The sequence below is a fragment of the Scomber japonicus genome, chromosome 10, assembly GCF_027409825.1.
Source record: "Scomber japonicus isolate fScoJap1 chromosome 10, fScoJap1.pri, whole genome shotgun sequence".
NCBI lineage: Eukaryota > Metazoa > Chordata > Actinopteri > Scombriformes > Scombridae > Scomber > Scomber japonicus.
The window spans coordinates 22,990,885-23,006,612 of record NC_070587.1 but is presented as its reverse complement, the minus strand read 5'-3'; the positions used below and the strand labels follow the sequence as shown (position 1 = coordinate 23,006,612).

Genomic DNA, 15,728 nt, shown 5'->3' with positions numbered 1-15,728 from the left:
GTACATTGGATTACTGCAGTGTTTATTATTATATAAGCTGAGCTCAGGGAGTCATTTTTATTATTTATTACATCAACTTATCACTGTGTAATCACTATTCCCGAACATATTTAGACAAGCTCAAACAAATCAACAAAAAAATCTTCATTATTACCTTCACAGCAAATGATGAAGGATTGCAACATCGATTTACCTGCTGATTTATTTCTTGATTAATTCATTTATCATTTAGTTGGTGAAATGTTTAAAAAATATGGCATTAATGTGGCATCATTTTTATTATGTGTTACATCAACTTGTCAGAGTGTAATCGCTATTCCTTGACGTAGTTATACCAGCTCAAACAAATCAATAAAAACTTCTTCATAATTGCCTTTACAGCTAAATACAATTAATTGATTTACATTTAATTAGTGAAATGTTTAAAAAATTGTTTAAAATGGCATTTACAGTTTATCAGAGGCCACAGTGATGCTTTCAGTTTGCTTGTTTTGTCTGAGTAATAGTCAAAAATCAAAACATATTCAATTTATTGTCATATACCATGAAAAAAGAATTATCACAATATTGAGCCTGGAAGCAGAAAACGTTGGGCATTTTTGCTTACAATATGACATTTAATCAATTAACCAAATAGATGCAGTGTCAGAAAGTAGTGTTAGTCACAGTCATATAAAGTTAGTGGGGCATGATGACCAGAATACACTTTGACATATTGTAAACTCAGTGTCTACTAAGTAGCATCTGCCAGGTCTTCACCAGTAGAGTTCAGTAGTCATGGAAATGGCTGAGTTCAATCATATGATCCTAATGTGGAACGGTGGACTAGACTTCCTGCATTACCACTTAAGTGTGATGTTGAGACTAATTATTTGTTTAGAAGGAGGAATAGTATGTTGTTGACGCATATGGAGATGAGAAGATGCTTAACTCTGTGTCCATGTCATATTTGTTGGCATCTGTGGGCAAGTGTAATACACCATTATTAACTCAGCTAAACACACATAAAATATGTTTGACAGAAAATTACAAGACTTCTCTCCTCCATATGTTTTAGAGGAGGTGATACCATGAACCAAACTGTCAGGCACAATGAATAATGACCCTCCTCTTTCAGAACTGCACAATTTGATTTATTGTCTGAAGTCGACTTTGATGGGGAAAAAAAGATGATGTTCCTGCTGTTTTGTTTTTTTACACTCTGAGTTATTTCTTTTAACCTTCAGGACTGTCAGAATGAAAAACGACTGATAAAAATGAATGATATTAACACACATTAACATCTTTCCTTTCTCTTCTCTCTCTCTCTCCAGGTTCTGTTGCATCAGTTTCGCAGCAGGTGACCCCCACCCCTCCGCCAAAATCCGGCTATTAGATGTTACCACGAGGTTGATCAGGAGAAGCCACCATGTCTTAAACCCAGACGGGCCCTCCGGAGCCCTGTCCCCTCACCCTGGACCCCCCTCCCCCTCCCCCATCCACCACCTCACCCCTTCTCCCAGCCCCATCCCGCTCCCGGACCTCCCTGCACATGCGAGGGACAGGCTACCCAGCCCTGGCTCCCCGCTGGCGCACCCCTCCCCTCCCTCCGGAGAGATGAGCTTGCAGAAGCACCAGCAGCTGGGCGGCAGCAGCGGTGGGGTGATGGGCTCCGACAGGGACCTGCAGTCCACCGCCTCCTCCATCTCCCTGCCCTCTGTGAAGAAGGCCCCCAAGAAGAGACGCCTCTCCCTGGCGTCTCTTTTCAGACGGAGAGGACGAGAGTCCAAATCGGGGCGCCAAAGGTCTCGAGAGCTCCAGTACCCGGGACCCGGAGGGCTCGGAGGGCTGGACGGCATCGCCAGCATCGAGAGCATCCACTCCGAGATGTGTAACGATAAGAACTCTGCCTTCTTCTCCGTGGCTGGGACCGGAGCTGCCTCTGCCAACGCCGCCGCCAACGCTGCTGCTGCTGCTGCTGCTGCTGCTGCTGCTACTACTGCTGCTGCTGCTGCTGCCTCCACCTCATCCGCCTCGGGGCCTTCTTTCTCTACCTCCTCCTCCTCCTCCAAGGCAGGGGGCGGGGCGGGGAGCGAGCTACTGGAGTGCCCGCTGTGCCTTCTGCACCACTCCAGGGAGAGCTTCCCTGACATCATGACCTGTCACCATCGCTCCTGCATCGACTGCCTCCGCCAGTACCTGCGCATCGAGATCTCCGAGTCGCGCGTTAACATCAGCTGCCCCGAGTGCTCGGAGCGCTTCAACCCACACGACATCCGCATGATCCTGGGCGACCGGGCGCTAATGGAGAAATACGAGGAGTTCATGCTGAGGAGGTGGCTGGTCGCTGACCCTGACTGCCGCTGGTGCCCTGCGCCGGACTGTGGGTAAGAAGTGGAGCACATGAACACTCTAATCATATACCGTAAAAACCGGTGTATAAGTCGCACCTGACACACAATTATTTTTCTCATTGAAAAGTGGGGTGTGTCTTATACACTGGTGTGTCCTATTCCCCACTAACATACAGTGAGAGGCTTGCATGTGATTATAGGTATGTAAAAGGCCACCTACACAATAAGAATGATAACTATAACAATAACTGTAACTATAAAGAAAACGATATGAGGGTCCACACTTATGAACTATAAAGTCCTATAAACAGCTGTGTAAAGCACACGCACACGCTCCAGCTGTGTCTGCAGCTAATTAAAATAGATATACTATTGATGACCCATTACTGCTGTATGTTGTATGAATATAAAAAATAAAACCAGGCAGTTTCAGCGGCAGGTGCTGATTCACTGTGTTTCAGTATTTACAGACCAAACTGACCCAACTGACAGCAGCAGATGTTGAAGCGCAGTATGTAAAAGTGCACAGACGATCAGTTATTGTGCTGTGGCAGAGACATACATTATGAACACAGATCTGAAGAATAAAAGATTCACTAAGTTTGTTTTTCCACTGGATGGATCAGAGGATGATGCTTTGTTTGACTCTGGGATTGACAGAGTCCGGGAACAGTGCGCTCGGTGAGACTTACAGCGACGTGGGCATGATATTTGCACACAATAACAGCTCTGAAGAGTTTTTGTGACTTGAGTGAGCATCAGATACACACCGTATCAAATATGTAAAGTTACCATGTTCTTTTAAAAGTTTGAATTGAAACTAAGCCTAATCCGAATCCAGCCTGAGCCATTAACCATTAACCTGACACACTTTTTCAGGTGTAATATGTGTGTTTTGATTGTGTTTTATGATAAAAAGTTTTGTAGTAGCCGGCATGACTCCCTCTAAAATAGACTGTGACTCCGGTGCAACTTATACACCGTTTTTTACAGTAAGCCCTGAAAATTACATAGATTAGTTTCATTACATTTTCCCCCCATCAGATGTGTCCCTGTGTCTCACTACAATATGAAGTTTTATTTAAAAAACTGCTTTCCCTGAGTGAATTAATATAAATACAAATTTACTTTAACATTAGGCTCATGTCTATGTAAGTACTACTGCATGAGCCAGCTGTGGTTGTCTTCAGCTACTCTGTTTTCATTATGATGAAATAATGTGCAGTCAGCTGTCAGGGAAACTGATCATTACTTTGAATGATCACGCGCAGTGTTTTCCATGTACTGCCATCTGAAATGGTAAACTAATACGTTGCATTAGATGGTGAATAAAGATGGAGGAAGCGTTGCGAGGACAAGCGTGCTGCAACAGCAGAAGAAGCAGCAGCTTTGCCTCGCAGGCCCCAGATGGTGCAGACAGAGAATAATTGACCCTCTCACGTACTGAGCAGCAGCAAAGAGAGATTTTCAGCCAGAGATCCTGAAGGGATTTGGATTGTTGTTGTTTATAACAGTATCCTCAGCTGAACCCTCATCATGTAGTTCAACCCCCCTCCCCCCCAAACTTTTACCATCAAGTGCCCGCTACTATGTATGGAGAATTAATGAGAGTTTGACCTATATAGTGTGCTCTCAACGATTCTGCCTCTTGGGGGGGATTGGCCTCAGCTCAAGAGATGCCTGTTAAATACTGCAATCATAGTCTTTGGAGCTGAATGGCTCACTGCTGGTGACCTGAACAAGAGGTTGAAGGAGAGCAGGAGGTATAAACGGAGGTATAAATGGAGGTAGAGAAGCACAGAAAGGGTGAACGAAGGGAAATAAAGATATAAGATTTTCTTAAGTGTTTGCTTGGTCTCAACAGCCCTGTGTTGAAACAGCACATTGGTCTATGGTAGTGGGGGGGAGGGATACTATCCACAAAGTCGATCTCAGACCAGTAAAACCATTGCATCATAACCTACAAATAACATATACTATAATATATATATAACTTTACAATAATAAACCAAGACAGATGCACAGCCTGACATGTCTGAAGAAAAATGAGTTCCATTGCAATAATATTATGTCTCAGTTTTTCATAGAAGCCTATATTTGACAACATTTTGCACAATGTTCAGATATTACATTTCACAACTCTGGAAATGTATCACGTCACCAACGTAGTGTCTTGCCGGTTGACGTTGGGCTGCGTTCAACTTCTTCAACTTCAACTGCTATGTGTCGTCAGCATGATCACACTGCTCTCCATTAAAATGTGAATTCTGCGTTTTTTCACTCTGACCCGCACCCCCCCCCCCCCCTCCATACAGTGTTGTGACATCACATAATGTGTTATAAGAGGAGCAGTCATGAGTACATCCACCTGCCTCTCTCTGACTCTTTCAGACAGTCCTTTCTCTACCAGAACTCTTTCTTCCCTTCTGTATATATTTCAGCTCTATCCGTCTCACTGGCTGCACGCCTCTTTTAAAACAGTCGTCCACTCTCGCCCTGACTGTTTTGCTGACGGCTCTTTGGCTCCCTTCCACCCCAGTCCATTCTCCCGGCCCCCCCACGCATACATACACACTGTCACTGCAGCCTGTCTCTGTTAGAAGTCCTGCAGGGTCAAACAGCGACTCCAACTCACTGACAAATCAAATCAGCAGCTCATTTATTCTGGGTCGAGTTGACATCTGTCTCTAACTGTCGCCAAACTCACGGAAAAAGTAAAAGAAGCAGACGGACTTTACATTGAAATGAGCTGTTATTTTCTCCGTGGCTTAATATGATGATTATGGAAGGAATGGTGATGTGTCTTTAGGAGGGAAAGCTGAATCTATTTGAACATTTTGTGACTAAAGGACACACACACACACACACACACACACACACACACACACACACACACACACACACACACACACACACACACACACACACACACAGCCTGAAAAAGCCTAACTTATTTTGGATAATCATTATCTTTAAACAGGATGCCTAATAGTAAGCCAATTTCTATCATGTTTATATCATGTTCTCCTCCTCTTTGCCCCCCCCCCTCCCCTTTCTCGCAACCGTTTCCTTTTCTTCCAGGAATTGTTTGAGGTCACGAGTCTAAAAATCCCCCCACCCTCCCTCCTTTCCCCCCCAACCCCATCAGACTTTCTCAAAGTACCATACTCTTAAGCCATAGTAACCTTGAATACCTTGGTCAGCGGGATGTCGTGTTTTGTTTGAGCGGGACGTCCTGTTTTGTAACCTCGACCAGAATAGTAAGCAGATATATTTTAAGGGTAAGGATTTTGGTGGGAAGGCGTTAGGTGTTTTTATTGTTATGTTTCAGGACAGTTGAAACAGCCGCAGCATCAAACCGTGATGGATTCGGAAACCTTGGAAGCTGCTCTGCTCGGAGGGAGAGACTAAATGTCGGCCATGGTTACGCAGTGCGCCTCGCTGTCTGATGAAGATACCCCCAGAGCTGGTTAGGTTAGGTTAGGTTAGGCTGGCACTAGTTTAGCCTTATCTGTGCCCATTGAGTTAGTGAAACTTTACACTAGTGGCTGCAGCTTCTTATTAGTACGTACACAGATTAGTAAGCAGACAGAATGAATACGCATGCAGATTGTCGCATCAGCCGATCTTTGCCACCATCATTTCTCTAAGTTCAGCTCAGTGTGTCGTTCTCTTCAGCCTGAGCTCTTCCTTCCTCTCTCGTGTCCACACGTGTCAGAGTGACACAGCAAATGTCTCTATCTCCTGTGTCGAGAGACTAGATTTTATTTTTGCACTCCACAGCGGCTCAGAGGAAACTACATCGTCCTTCCATTTGAGTTTTTTTTCCACATCTCTCTCCACTCTTGTCCTTTCCTCTTAGTGCATGTTCCTCTTTCCTGCAACTCAGAGGCTTCTGCCAGTTTAATACTCTGGTTCATTATGCAGTTTGTTAAGTGCATTGTTTCCGAGAAGTTTGGGAAATGCACAGAAGACACATTTGGACCAATTACCTCCTCCTGGAAACAACAGTTTCAGCCTGCTGTAATCTGAACAGGGATCAGAGTGGGTCTGAGCCTGAAACCACTCGTCTCTCCAGTTTAGATTTCACCCTTCAGCAGCTGTATTAATCTGACATTAATATTTAGAAATGATAATACAGTACAGTTATTGGTTATGTAGTTGAACAGTATTTTACTATATTGGTTCTGTCCAATCACACAGTCCAAACACAGAGACTGATAACTATAATAATAATAAAATGTTATATAATAATAATAATAATAATAATAATAATGATAATAATAATGATAATGAGTGCTTTCAACAGAAGAAGGGCCTAAAGGTGCATAAAGCAGTGTTAAAAAAGAACAACGAACAAAGAAAAAGATACATTAATGTAATATTAGATGGAAAATAGAGATAGCAATCATTTTAAAATGGTAAACTAAATAACAAATAGAAATTTATTGAGCACTTCAAATTCACAAGGCAACAAAAATACACAAATCATGAAATAATTATGAGAGCAAATAAAAACAGTTTCATGTGTAAAAACCAATCAAATGTAGGAAATAGATGGCCTATATTTAAAAGAAATAAAAGCAATTCAAGGCAAATTCAAACACATAAAATCCATAAAGGCTGTCTGATAGAGGTGTGTTTATCAGAAGAATCTCTTAAGAAGCAATTAAGAGATTACTATTTCAGTGTAAGCATCAGTGAATTTAGTAGACCTGCATCACTTTGATTTATAAAAGTTAGCTATTATTTGTGTAATTGTGGTGAATGCACTGCTGTAGTCACTAACATATTTGAGTCCTTGTATATCCGATTTTCTGCTAGAGAGGATTTGAACTGTTTTGATGGCTGAAAAAGCAAGACCTAACCCTAACCCTTGAAAAAATGTAAAATAGTTGTTCAGAGGTAGTGATGTTACAGAAATGGCCGTGTTCTGAATTCATCTTGTACTTTTGGTTTGTCTTCATTTTGGTTTTTTCGGGGGATTTTGATAGTGAAATGATGCGCCGTAGTGGTTGATTTAACAGGAAGTACTTAGATTGGTTAGTTTCGTTTGCATAGTGGGGAATTTGTGTACCTCAGGTAAAGTCTGGTAGCATTTTTACAGCAGCTGTGTGGCCAAATTCATGAGAAATACTCCCATTGAAGTGCTAAAGTCACGTTCTCATTTCCTAATGTCTCCACTGTCCTTCACAGTCTGTAGTCTGCATGGAATTTAGTGCTGTTGGTATGCAGAGGAGGATTTTTATAAAGGGGCCTTGCTTATCCTCGCCGCCTGGCTGCCTTCTAGACACAGTCCTCAGTAGAGTAAAATGATCCACGATGGAGGAAGTCTCCCAGGCCCTCCACAGCTCTGTGATTGAAACCTGATCCTCAGGTCACTCACAGAGGGACAGAGAGGCTCCCGCTACAGTCAGATACCACTACACGTCACACGCTCCAGGGTTCCCCCTCAGGAAAAAAATCAGCTCGCCACTATTTTGCAGCTGTCATCTTCGGACAGAATAACTCAACCGCTCTTATTTTTGAACTTCCTTGTCAGCGCTTGCCGTCTTTCTTTCTCCCGTCCTGTCTGGTGAAAGCATGGCGCATCACACAGCTGTCACTCTGTCACAGATTGTTGTGTTTCGCTGTGCTGTGCTACTCAAATAAAATCACATCATTCCTCTTCAATAAGGAATGTGTGAAAGGTTGTTGGGTGGGGGGGCTTTGTTAAGGTGAGAGGATGTTCTAGTTACCACTCAATCAAAGCTGAAGCTCTCTATGGGGAATTTTAGCTCTCAAGCTATCAGCTGAATGAAGCTTGAATGGGAATCAGATGTCCGCTGAGGGACACTTTCACAGGGTAAACAGACATATTTAACTTTTTGGCATTTACCTGACACGCACACACATTCCCACAAGCTAACACAATGATTGAGGATGAACAAAGCATCATTACTCACATCAGGATTTCTCTTCACTCTGGAGATGGATCACAGTGTCGGTAAACAGAGTGAGATGAAGTGGTTGTCTAGTTTGCCATTTTAGAAGCTTTGTAATATAAATTGTGAGATAAATTAAAGCAGTGTTTTAATGTTAAGATATGCCCGCTCTGCATTGGTGGAATCGTTAAGAAAATGAATAAAGTTGTGTGCTGCCTCTTTCCAGATGTTAGCTGTCTTAATGTGTCATTTTATATGAATGACTTTACTTAGATATGCACTGTTTGCACTCTTATTTTAATTTGTACTGCAGTTCGCTATGTGACCTCTGCACATTTAGACAAAACTCCTTCTGTTATGTCATTATTAAATATTAACTTTTGTGCGGTGTGTTTTTTATGTTTGCTCTCCTCCAGGTATGCGGTGATCGCCTTCGGGTGCGCCAGCTGTCCCAAGATCACGTGCGGCAGGGAAGGCTGCGGCACGGAGTTCTGTTACCACTGTAAGCAGCTGTGGCATCCCAACCAGACCTGCGATGCAGCGCGGCAGCAGAGAGCCCAGAGCCTCCGCCTCAGGACGGTGCGCTCGTCCTCCCTCAGCTACAGCCAAGAGAGTGGAGCTGCAGGTTGGCCGAGTGAACACACACACACACACACACCCCGAAGCGTGCGTAGTCGCTCGGCTGCTCATTTAATCTCCAGTATGCCGTGCTCACTGCATGTTGATCACATCACTCACACTCCCTTAAACATGAGTCCAGATTACATCCAGTGTAGTGATGAGAGGAGGATTGTGGGATTTGTTGGTAATGTGTCTTCACACCATGACAGATAGACATCTATGATAGAACATGAGACTATATTCCTCTCTTATCCTCTTCCTGTCTCTCAGCTGATGACATCAAACCGTGTCCACGCTGCGCCGCTTACATCATCAAGATGAACGACGGCAGCTGTAACCACATGACCTGCGCTGTCTGCGGCTGTGAGTTCTGCTGGCTCTGCATGAAGGAGATCTCAGACCTGCACTACCTGAGGTCAGTATATGCACACAAAGCACCAAATAGACATAGTTTAGAAGGTTTTTCTAATGTAACATGTGGGTATGAGTATTTTCAATATGCTTAGGTATGTGTTTTTATCTTCCTGTCACTGTGATGGCAATTCAAATCCACAACCTTTTGTTAGTTGTATGAATGTTTGATGCTGTTTTTATTAACCGAGTAGTGACTGAAAATATGAATCTATTCAGCAAGTTTGGCTCTTAAAGTTTCTGACCTGCCTGGATAAATTCAGATGAAGTGGCTTTGGAACATTCATAAAGCTAGACAGAGCTCTAAAGGTCTTTGGTACTAAATATATTGCAAAAACAATAAAAACAAAGATCTGTCACCACCGGGAATAATTTTTTCCCCCTTAAGACCAACAACACAGTATGAATGATGTAGCTATAGGTCCCTTCACCATCACTTTTCTCTTAATCTTTCCCCTCCTCCTCTCTCTCTCTCTCTCTCTCTCTCTCTCTTTCAGTCCGTCAGGCTGTACATTCTGGGGGAAGAAGCCGTGGAGCAGGAAGAAGAAGATTCTGTGGCAACTTGGAACACTCGTGGGCGCCCCCGTCGGTATCGCGCTCATCGCCGGCATCGCCATCCCCGCCATGATTATCGGCATCCCCGTATATGTGGGAAGGAAGGTGAGACTCTAGGGACAAACTCATACAATACAGTTATAGCATTCACTACATTGGTGAAGCAGAACATGGACTAGCAGATTTACTGCTGAAACACTTAACTGCATTGAGCTGTATGGATTATTATAAAGGCATGTGGTTACATTCTGAGTATTGGATTTAATAGTTTGAGTAGCTGCAGCTCTGCCTTCTCACACAGCACACCTCTAAAGCAGTATCTGTAGTCAGCGTTACATAACTGGGCAGAAACCAGCACTGCATATCAATCAGTAACCAGCTAGTTATACTGCAAAAATCAGCACACATACTTTCATTTATCTTTCTCACACTCTGAAGTGATCCATAACCAGCTCAGTTCATTTCTCAAAACCTGTTTTTGTGTGTGTGTGTGTGTGTGTGTGTGTGTGTGTGTGTGTGTGTGTGTGTGTGTGTGTGTGTGTGTGTGTGTGTGTGTGTGTGTGTGTGTGTGTGTGTGTGTGTGTGTGTGTGTGTGTGTGTGTGTGTGCGTGTGTGTGCGTGTGTGTGCATTTGCGTTGTTTCAAATCTCTCATCAGTCTAGTTCTGTTTAATACAAACTTGACAGTCCAGTAAAAGAAAAGAAAAGGTTTCAGACTTTCCAGAATTCCCCTCTGCAGCTTGCCAAGAAGATCTCAGAGCCAACATTTCTTTTTTTTTTTTTTTTTTTTTTAATTTTTCCCCTCCTCACAGAACCAGACCACATTCAGTAGTGATCACATGGAGCGTCTGAGCATGAATCACCTGCATTCCACACGCAGTGGATGAATGTAGCTGCTCGGTCTTGATGTTTTATCTGCATCACGGTGACTCACCGCACCAAGGCCGCGGCTAGTTAGTTGATAGATGGTCACATGTTCTTCTCTCTATATGTCATATCAGCTCTATTGTGTTACTGTTGATTGATTAATAAGGCAGACATGTCATAATAATAGTAACAGAAGTCCATGCAATACTTCTGAGTCTTTACGATGTATATTTATAATGCTTTTCATTTATTTAGACCTTTTAACAGTGTGCATGTTACTTCAGCAACTATCTTTTACATGCATTCTCTAACTCTAGCTATCTGTCACATAATGACTGGTCACTGTGGACTTATGAATGAGTTTCCCACCCTCCATCGATTGCTCCTGTGAGACAATATTCATGATTGATTGGTAGTAACAGTGAACGTTTTTGTCATTGAGGCCACAGTACTTGTGCTGTTTCAGTATGTGTGAGAACTTGACTCTTTGTGTTGTTTTTTCTGACTGTGTGACTCATCACTCCCCTTATCTCTGTTAGATCCACAACCGTTATGAAGGCAAAGATATCTCCAACCACAAGAGGAACCTGGTGATCGCTGGTGGAGTGACGCTCTCCGTCATTGTGTCTCCAGTGGTGGCTGCAGTCACTGTCGGTCAGTCTGCTCTCTTCTCCTCTTTTTTTTTTCTATCTCAATCTCTCCCTCTCTGCAGCACATCTGTGCATGCCTGGAGATACTTTATTGATATTGCATTGCTGGACTTTGTTAGCTTCGGTAATTTCTTTTGTTTAATTTTAGAGTTCATGTGATGCAAAAGTTTGTTTTTAGAGTCGATTGGATCTGTTATGAGCTGTTGCATAAAGATGGGAAAGTTGAAAGTGATTTAGACTGTTTAGATTGCAGCCTTTGGCTAACATGTTGCTGTCTGTGTGTGTGTCTTTGTTTCTTACTTTCTTGAGGCATTGGAGTTCCTATCATGCTGGCGTATGTCTACGGCGTGGTGCCCATCTCACTGTGCCGCAGTGGAGGCTGTGGTGTCTCAGCTGGGAACGGAAAAGGAGTTCGCATCGAGTTTGATGACGAGAATGACATGAATGCAGGCAGTGGGGCAGCCGCCACTGGTAAGCTTCAGTAACCCACCCCCCCACTCTCTCCACCCTGTACACACACACACACACACTGACACTCAAAAGCAACCTTGTGTTTATGCCCAAGTCAGCAAACAACACGATTTTCTTTTTGCTGACTGATACACTGCTGTGTCCAAACGAAATTTGCTGTCAGTTTCACAGATGTCAAGTCTTTCAAAGAAGAAAATCTCTCTTCTTTGGTTTTGTTTGGCCTTTTCAGTGTGAAACTAAACATCCACTGCTGTTTGCATACCCTTACCATTTCAGAATTTAAGCAGAAACATTTTTTTTAGACAGTTATCTCTTTACTCCTTATTTCCATGTTTTTAAAATCTATGTGATGGTTTTCTGTAGATACGACATCAGTGGCAGACACCAGGAACAACCCTAGTATAGGGGAAGGTAGTGTTGGGGGGCTGACAGGCAGCCTGAGTGCCAGTGGCAGTCACATGGACCGACTGGGGGCCATCAGGGACAACCTGAGTGAGACGGCCTCCACCATGGCCCTGGCTGGAGCCAGCATCACTGGCAGCCTGTCTGGCAGTGCCATGGTTAATTACTTAAACAGGTATTGTGATGTCAACACACATTGTAGGATGTCAATGTTGATGTAATGTCAGACTTCATGGTGCTTTCTTTGTGAAATGGGAATCTTCTGAATGGTCCTCCCTCTCATGTTGCCAGGCTGGAGGTACAGGCTGACGTACAGAAGGAGCGATGCAGTCTCAGTGGTGAGTCTGGCACCGTCAGCCTGGGTACAATCAGCGACAACGCTAGCACCAAAGCAATGGCTGGATCCATTCTTAATGCCTACATGCCCCTCGACAGGTAAGAAATCACCTACATAATGACTGAATGAAGCAGCCAGGAAGGAATCACTTCACTGTCCTGACAAAATATCAAACAGATGGTTGTAAATGAACACCAAATAAAATACTGAGCACCAGCTCTGATGTGTTATCAACAGTCATTATCAACACTGAAAATACTCTTTTGCTTGACATTGTTATTGGTTATTGAAAGATAAAATATTTATCGAGCATATGTGCTTTCTCTTTTTATTGATGCTGATAATCCGTTTATTATTATAGAATTATCTAGTGATTGATATTAGAACAGATGAGAATGTTTCACTATGGTGTTGTTATTGCCTCTCAGCAGTTGCATTAGGCACTTTCTGACCACAGGAGCTTTGTCATAGTATTGTGTCCATACTGCAGGAACTGTAGTTCTTAGAACTTAGCTCTTATTTCAGGGTAGTTACTCTCTGACCACAAGAGGAACCATGACTGATCAAAGTGTTCGTTGTTTGGTTGAACATGAGCAAATGCAGCACAAGGAAACTATAGAAGAAGGAAGAGTCTAGTGTGTGAATACATATTGATACGACACTTGAAAGCTCTTGGTAGTTAGTGTACTGTTGAATAGACAGACCACTCTCTCATGTCTCCCCCGTCTCAGTCTCACAGGTTATCAGTCCGAATGATGGAGAAACAGTTATTTTCATGTGTTGGTTAATTCAATCATTTTTTTGCATGCAAGTCACATTAATGTTATGCTAAGTTGGCTAAACTGTGGTAACACTCTAACTAAATCAACTCTGAGCCTGTTAGCTAATACTATGTGATCTACAGTTTTTTATATGTTGACGTGTCAGACAGCAGAGCAGCAGATAAATGGTATGACAGCCCGGGAGTTGATTTATCATAGCAGAGATAGTTTCATTCATAATTACCATGCATTACTTTATAGTTTGTCTTTAAGATTTTTCTAAAAGTTTATGATAGCCATGAAATGCATGTCTCTTTCGTTTTATAGCTAACAGTTAGTTTACAGCCCACCAATGCACAATCAATAATCAGTGAGGTTTGTAAATGTTTAATTCGTATATATGATAGTCCTATAACTTTAGCTGTTATTAATCCTGTCGGTCATCATAAAAGAAGCCTCCAGATCGAAATAAAAGGAGAGAACGAATGAAGAATACAGAGTTTGTTAAAGTTTGTTAAAGTCTGCAGGGAATAGGACTCGGTGGCAGGCATTTAGCAGAACTTGGTCTTGTTTGCATATGTAGGGCATATAAAGGCATCAGAGGAATCAAGAGTCTGTTTCATAACCAGTTAAAAGTTCCTTAGAGCAACTTTAACAATATAAACATCAGTATTTTCAAGGGACTCTTCAACTTTGCTGTGGTGAGCATTTTAATTTGACTCTATAAAGTATGTGTATAATAATCTTAAGATAGTATTTAGAGATCAACAGCAAATGAACAAATGTGCACAGTATTCTCTGGAGTGTGTTCTCTCATTTGGTAGAAGGTCATACCACATAGATATGTCACTTTTTAATGTGTTTGTCTATGGATCTCCCAAAGTCTTCAACAGAACTGGCACAGTGTTGGTACTTTGACATAATGATGGTTCCTTCTTTTATAGTTTCCTTCATCTAGCACCGGCAACAACCATTTTTAAAAACCTGTGCAAACAACCACGTAGTCTCCTTTTTATTATTATCACAAAACCTCTGACGCACAACCAACACAGAGCTCTGATCACAGAGTCATCCCTTTTGTTGTTGTACTGTGCAGAAGTAACATTGCTACAACTACTGCCAGCTGGCTTACATCACATCAGCGTTTCTACTAGCGCTACAAAAGCAAAACCCCTCTTTGAAGGTATGTAGTGTTAGTAGAGCTCCTCAGTAGGCGGTTCCTCTCAGGGAGTCCTTAGAACTGTTTGGATGGAAAGCACCTATTGTAAGACAGCCTTCAGAGGTTTATTGTTTAATCAAACACACACGCTGTACTTTCCTTTAATGTCTCACGTCTTTGTCATGCTTCCCTCACACATTGCAGAGATGGGAACAGTATGGAAGTCCAGGTCGACATCGAATCTAAACCCGGCAAACTGCGGCACCACAGCGGCGGCAGCAGCGTGGACGACGGCAGCCAAGTAGGCCGCTGTGGCTGGACCTGCCCCTCCAACGGCTGCAACTCCTCAGAGGGCAAAGGAACCTCCACCAAGTGGGCCAAAGAGGCGTCCTGCTCGTCATCTTCCAGCTCGGGGGGCAAAAAGAGCAAAGGCAAGCTGCGCAAGAAAGGCGGCGGTGGAGGAGGAGGAGGAGGAGGTGGAGGAGGCACCAAGATCAACGAGACGCGGGAGGACATGGACGCTCAGCTGCTGGAGCAGCGCAGCACCAACTCCTCGGAGTTCGACTCGCCTTCTCTGAGCGGCAGCCTGCCCTCGGTGGCCGACTCCCACTCCAGCCACTTCTCTGAGTTCAGCTGCTCCGACCTGGAGAGCATGAAGACCTCCTGTAGCCACGGCTCGGGCGGAGGTGACTACCACACCCGCTTCGCCACCGTCAGCCCTTTACCCGAGGTGGAGAACGACCGCCTCGAGAGCTGCCCCGCCGCCGCTGCTGCTCCTCCTCCTTCTTCTTCTTCTTCTTCTTCTTCGTCCTCCTCCTCCCAGGGACAAGGAGTCGCGATCACTCCCCACTCCCCCACCTCCACCAGCTCCTCCCTGGGCCACGGCGCAGAGCTCTCCCCCCTCTGCTTCATCACGGAGGAGAACGTGAGCCTGGTGTACCCCGCCGAGCCGGACTCTCACAGCAACACCGGAGAGCTGCTAAAAGAAACCAACAACAACAACCACCATCAACCGCACCACCCAACCCAAACCCAGCAGCAGCCCAAGAACTCGTGTATACAGACTGACATATAGAATCTCAAAACCTTAAGTGCTGCACAGACGCTCTGTTTTTATTTAACATCTTTTTTTTTTTCCTCCACCAAACTAACAATCCTAGTTTACAGTTTAATCTGCATTTCTGTTATTCCCTTGTAAAAGGGGGGACATGTTATTTTGGGATCAATGTCTTTATAAAA

The 15,728-nt window shown here is 43.6% G+C and overlaps 1 protein-coding gene across 1 annotated transcript; it reads left to right on the top strand.

The window, feature by feature from the left end:
- The first annotated feature begins 1,318 nt into the window (after positions 1-1,318).
- LOC128367024 (E3 ubiquitin-protein ligase RNF19A-like) lies at positions 1,319-15,728 on the top strand. The gene is made up of 9 exons (XM_053327809.1): positions 1,319-2,366; positions 8,674-8,882; positions 9,149-9,293; positions 9,787-9,949; positions 11,249-11,363; positions 11,669-11,830; positions 12,194-12,407; positions 12,524-12,667; positions 14,694-15,728. Exons 1-9 carry the CDS (start codon positions 1,597-1,599, stop codon positions 15,562-15,564), a joined length of 2,793 nt encoding a protein of 930 aa, XP_053183784.1. The 5' UTR covers positions 1,319-1,596; the 3' UTR covers positions 15,565-15,728.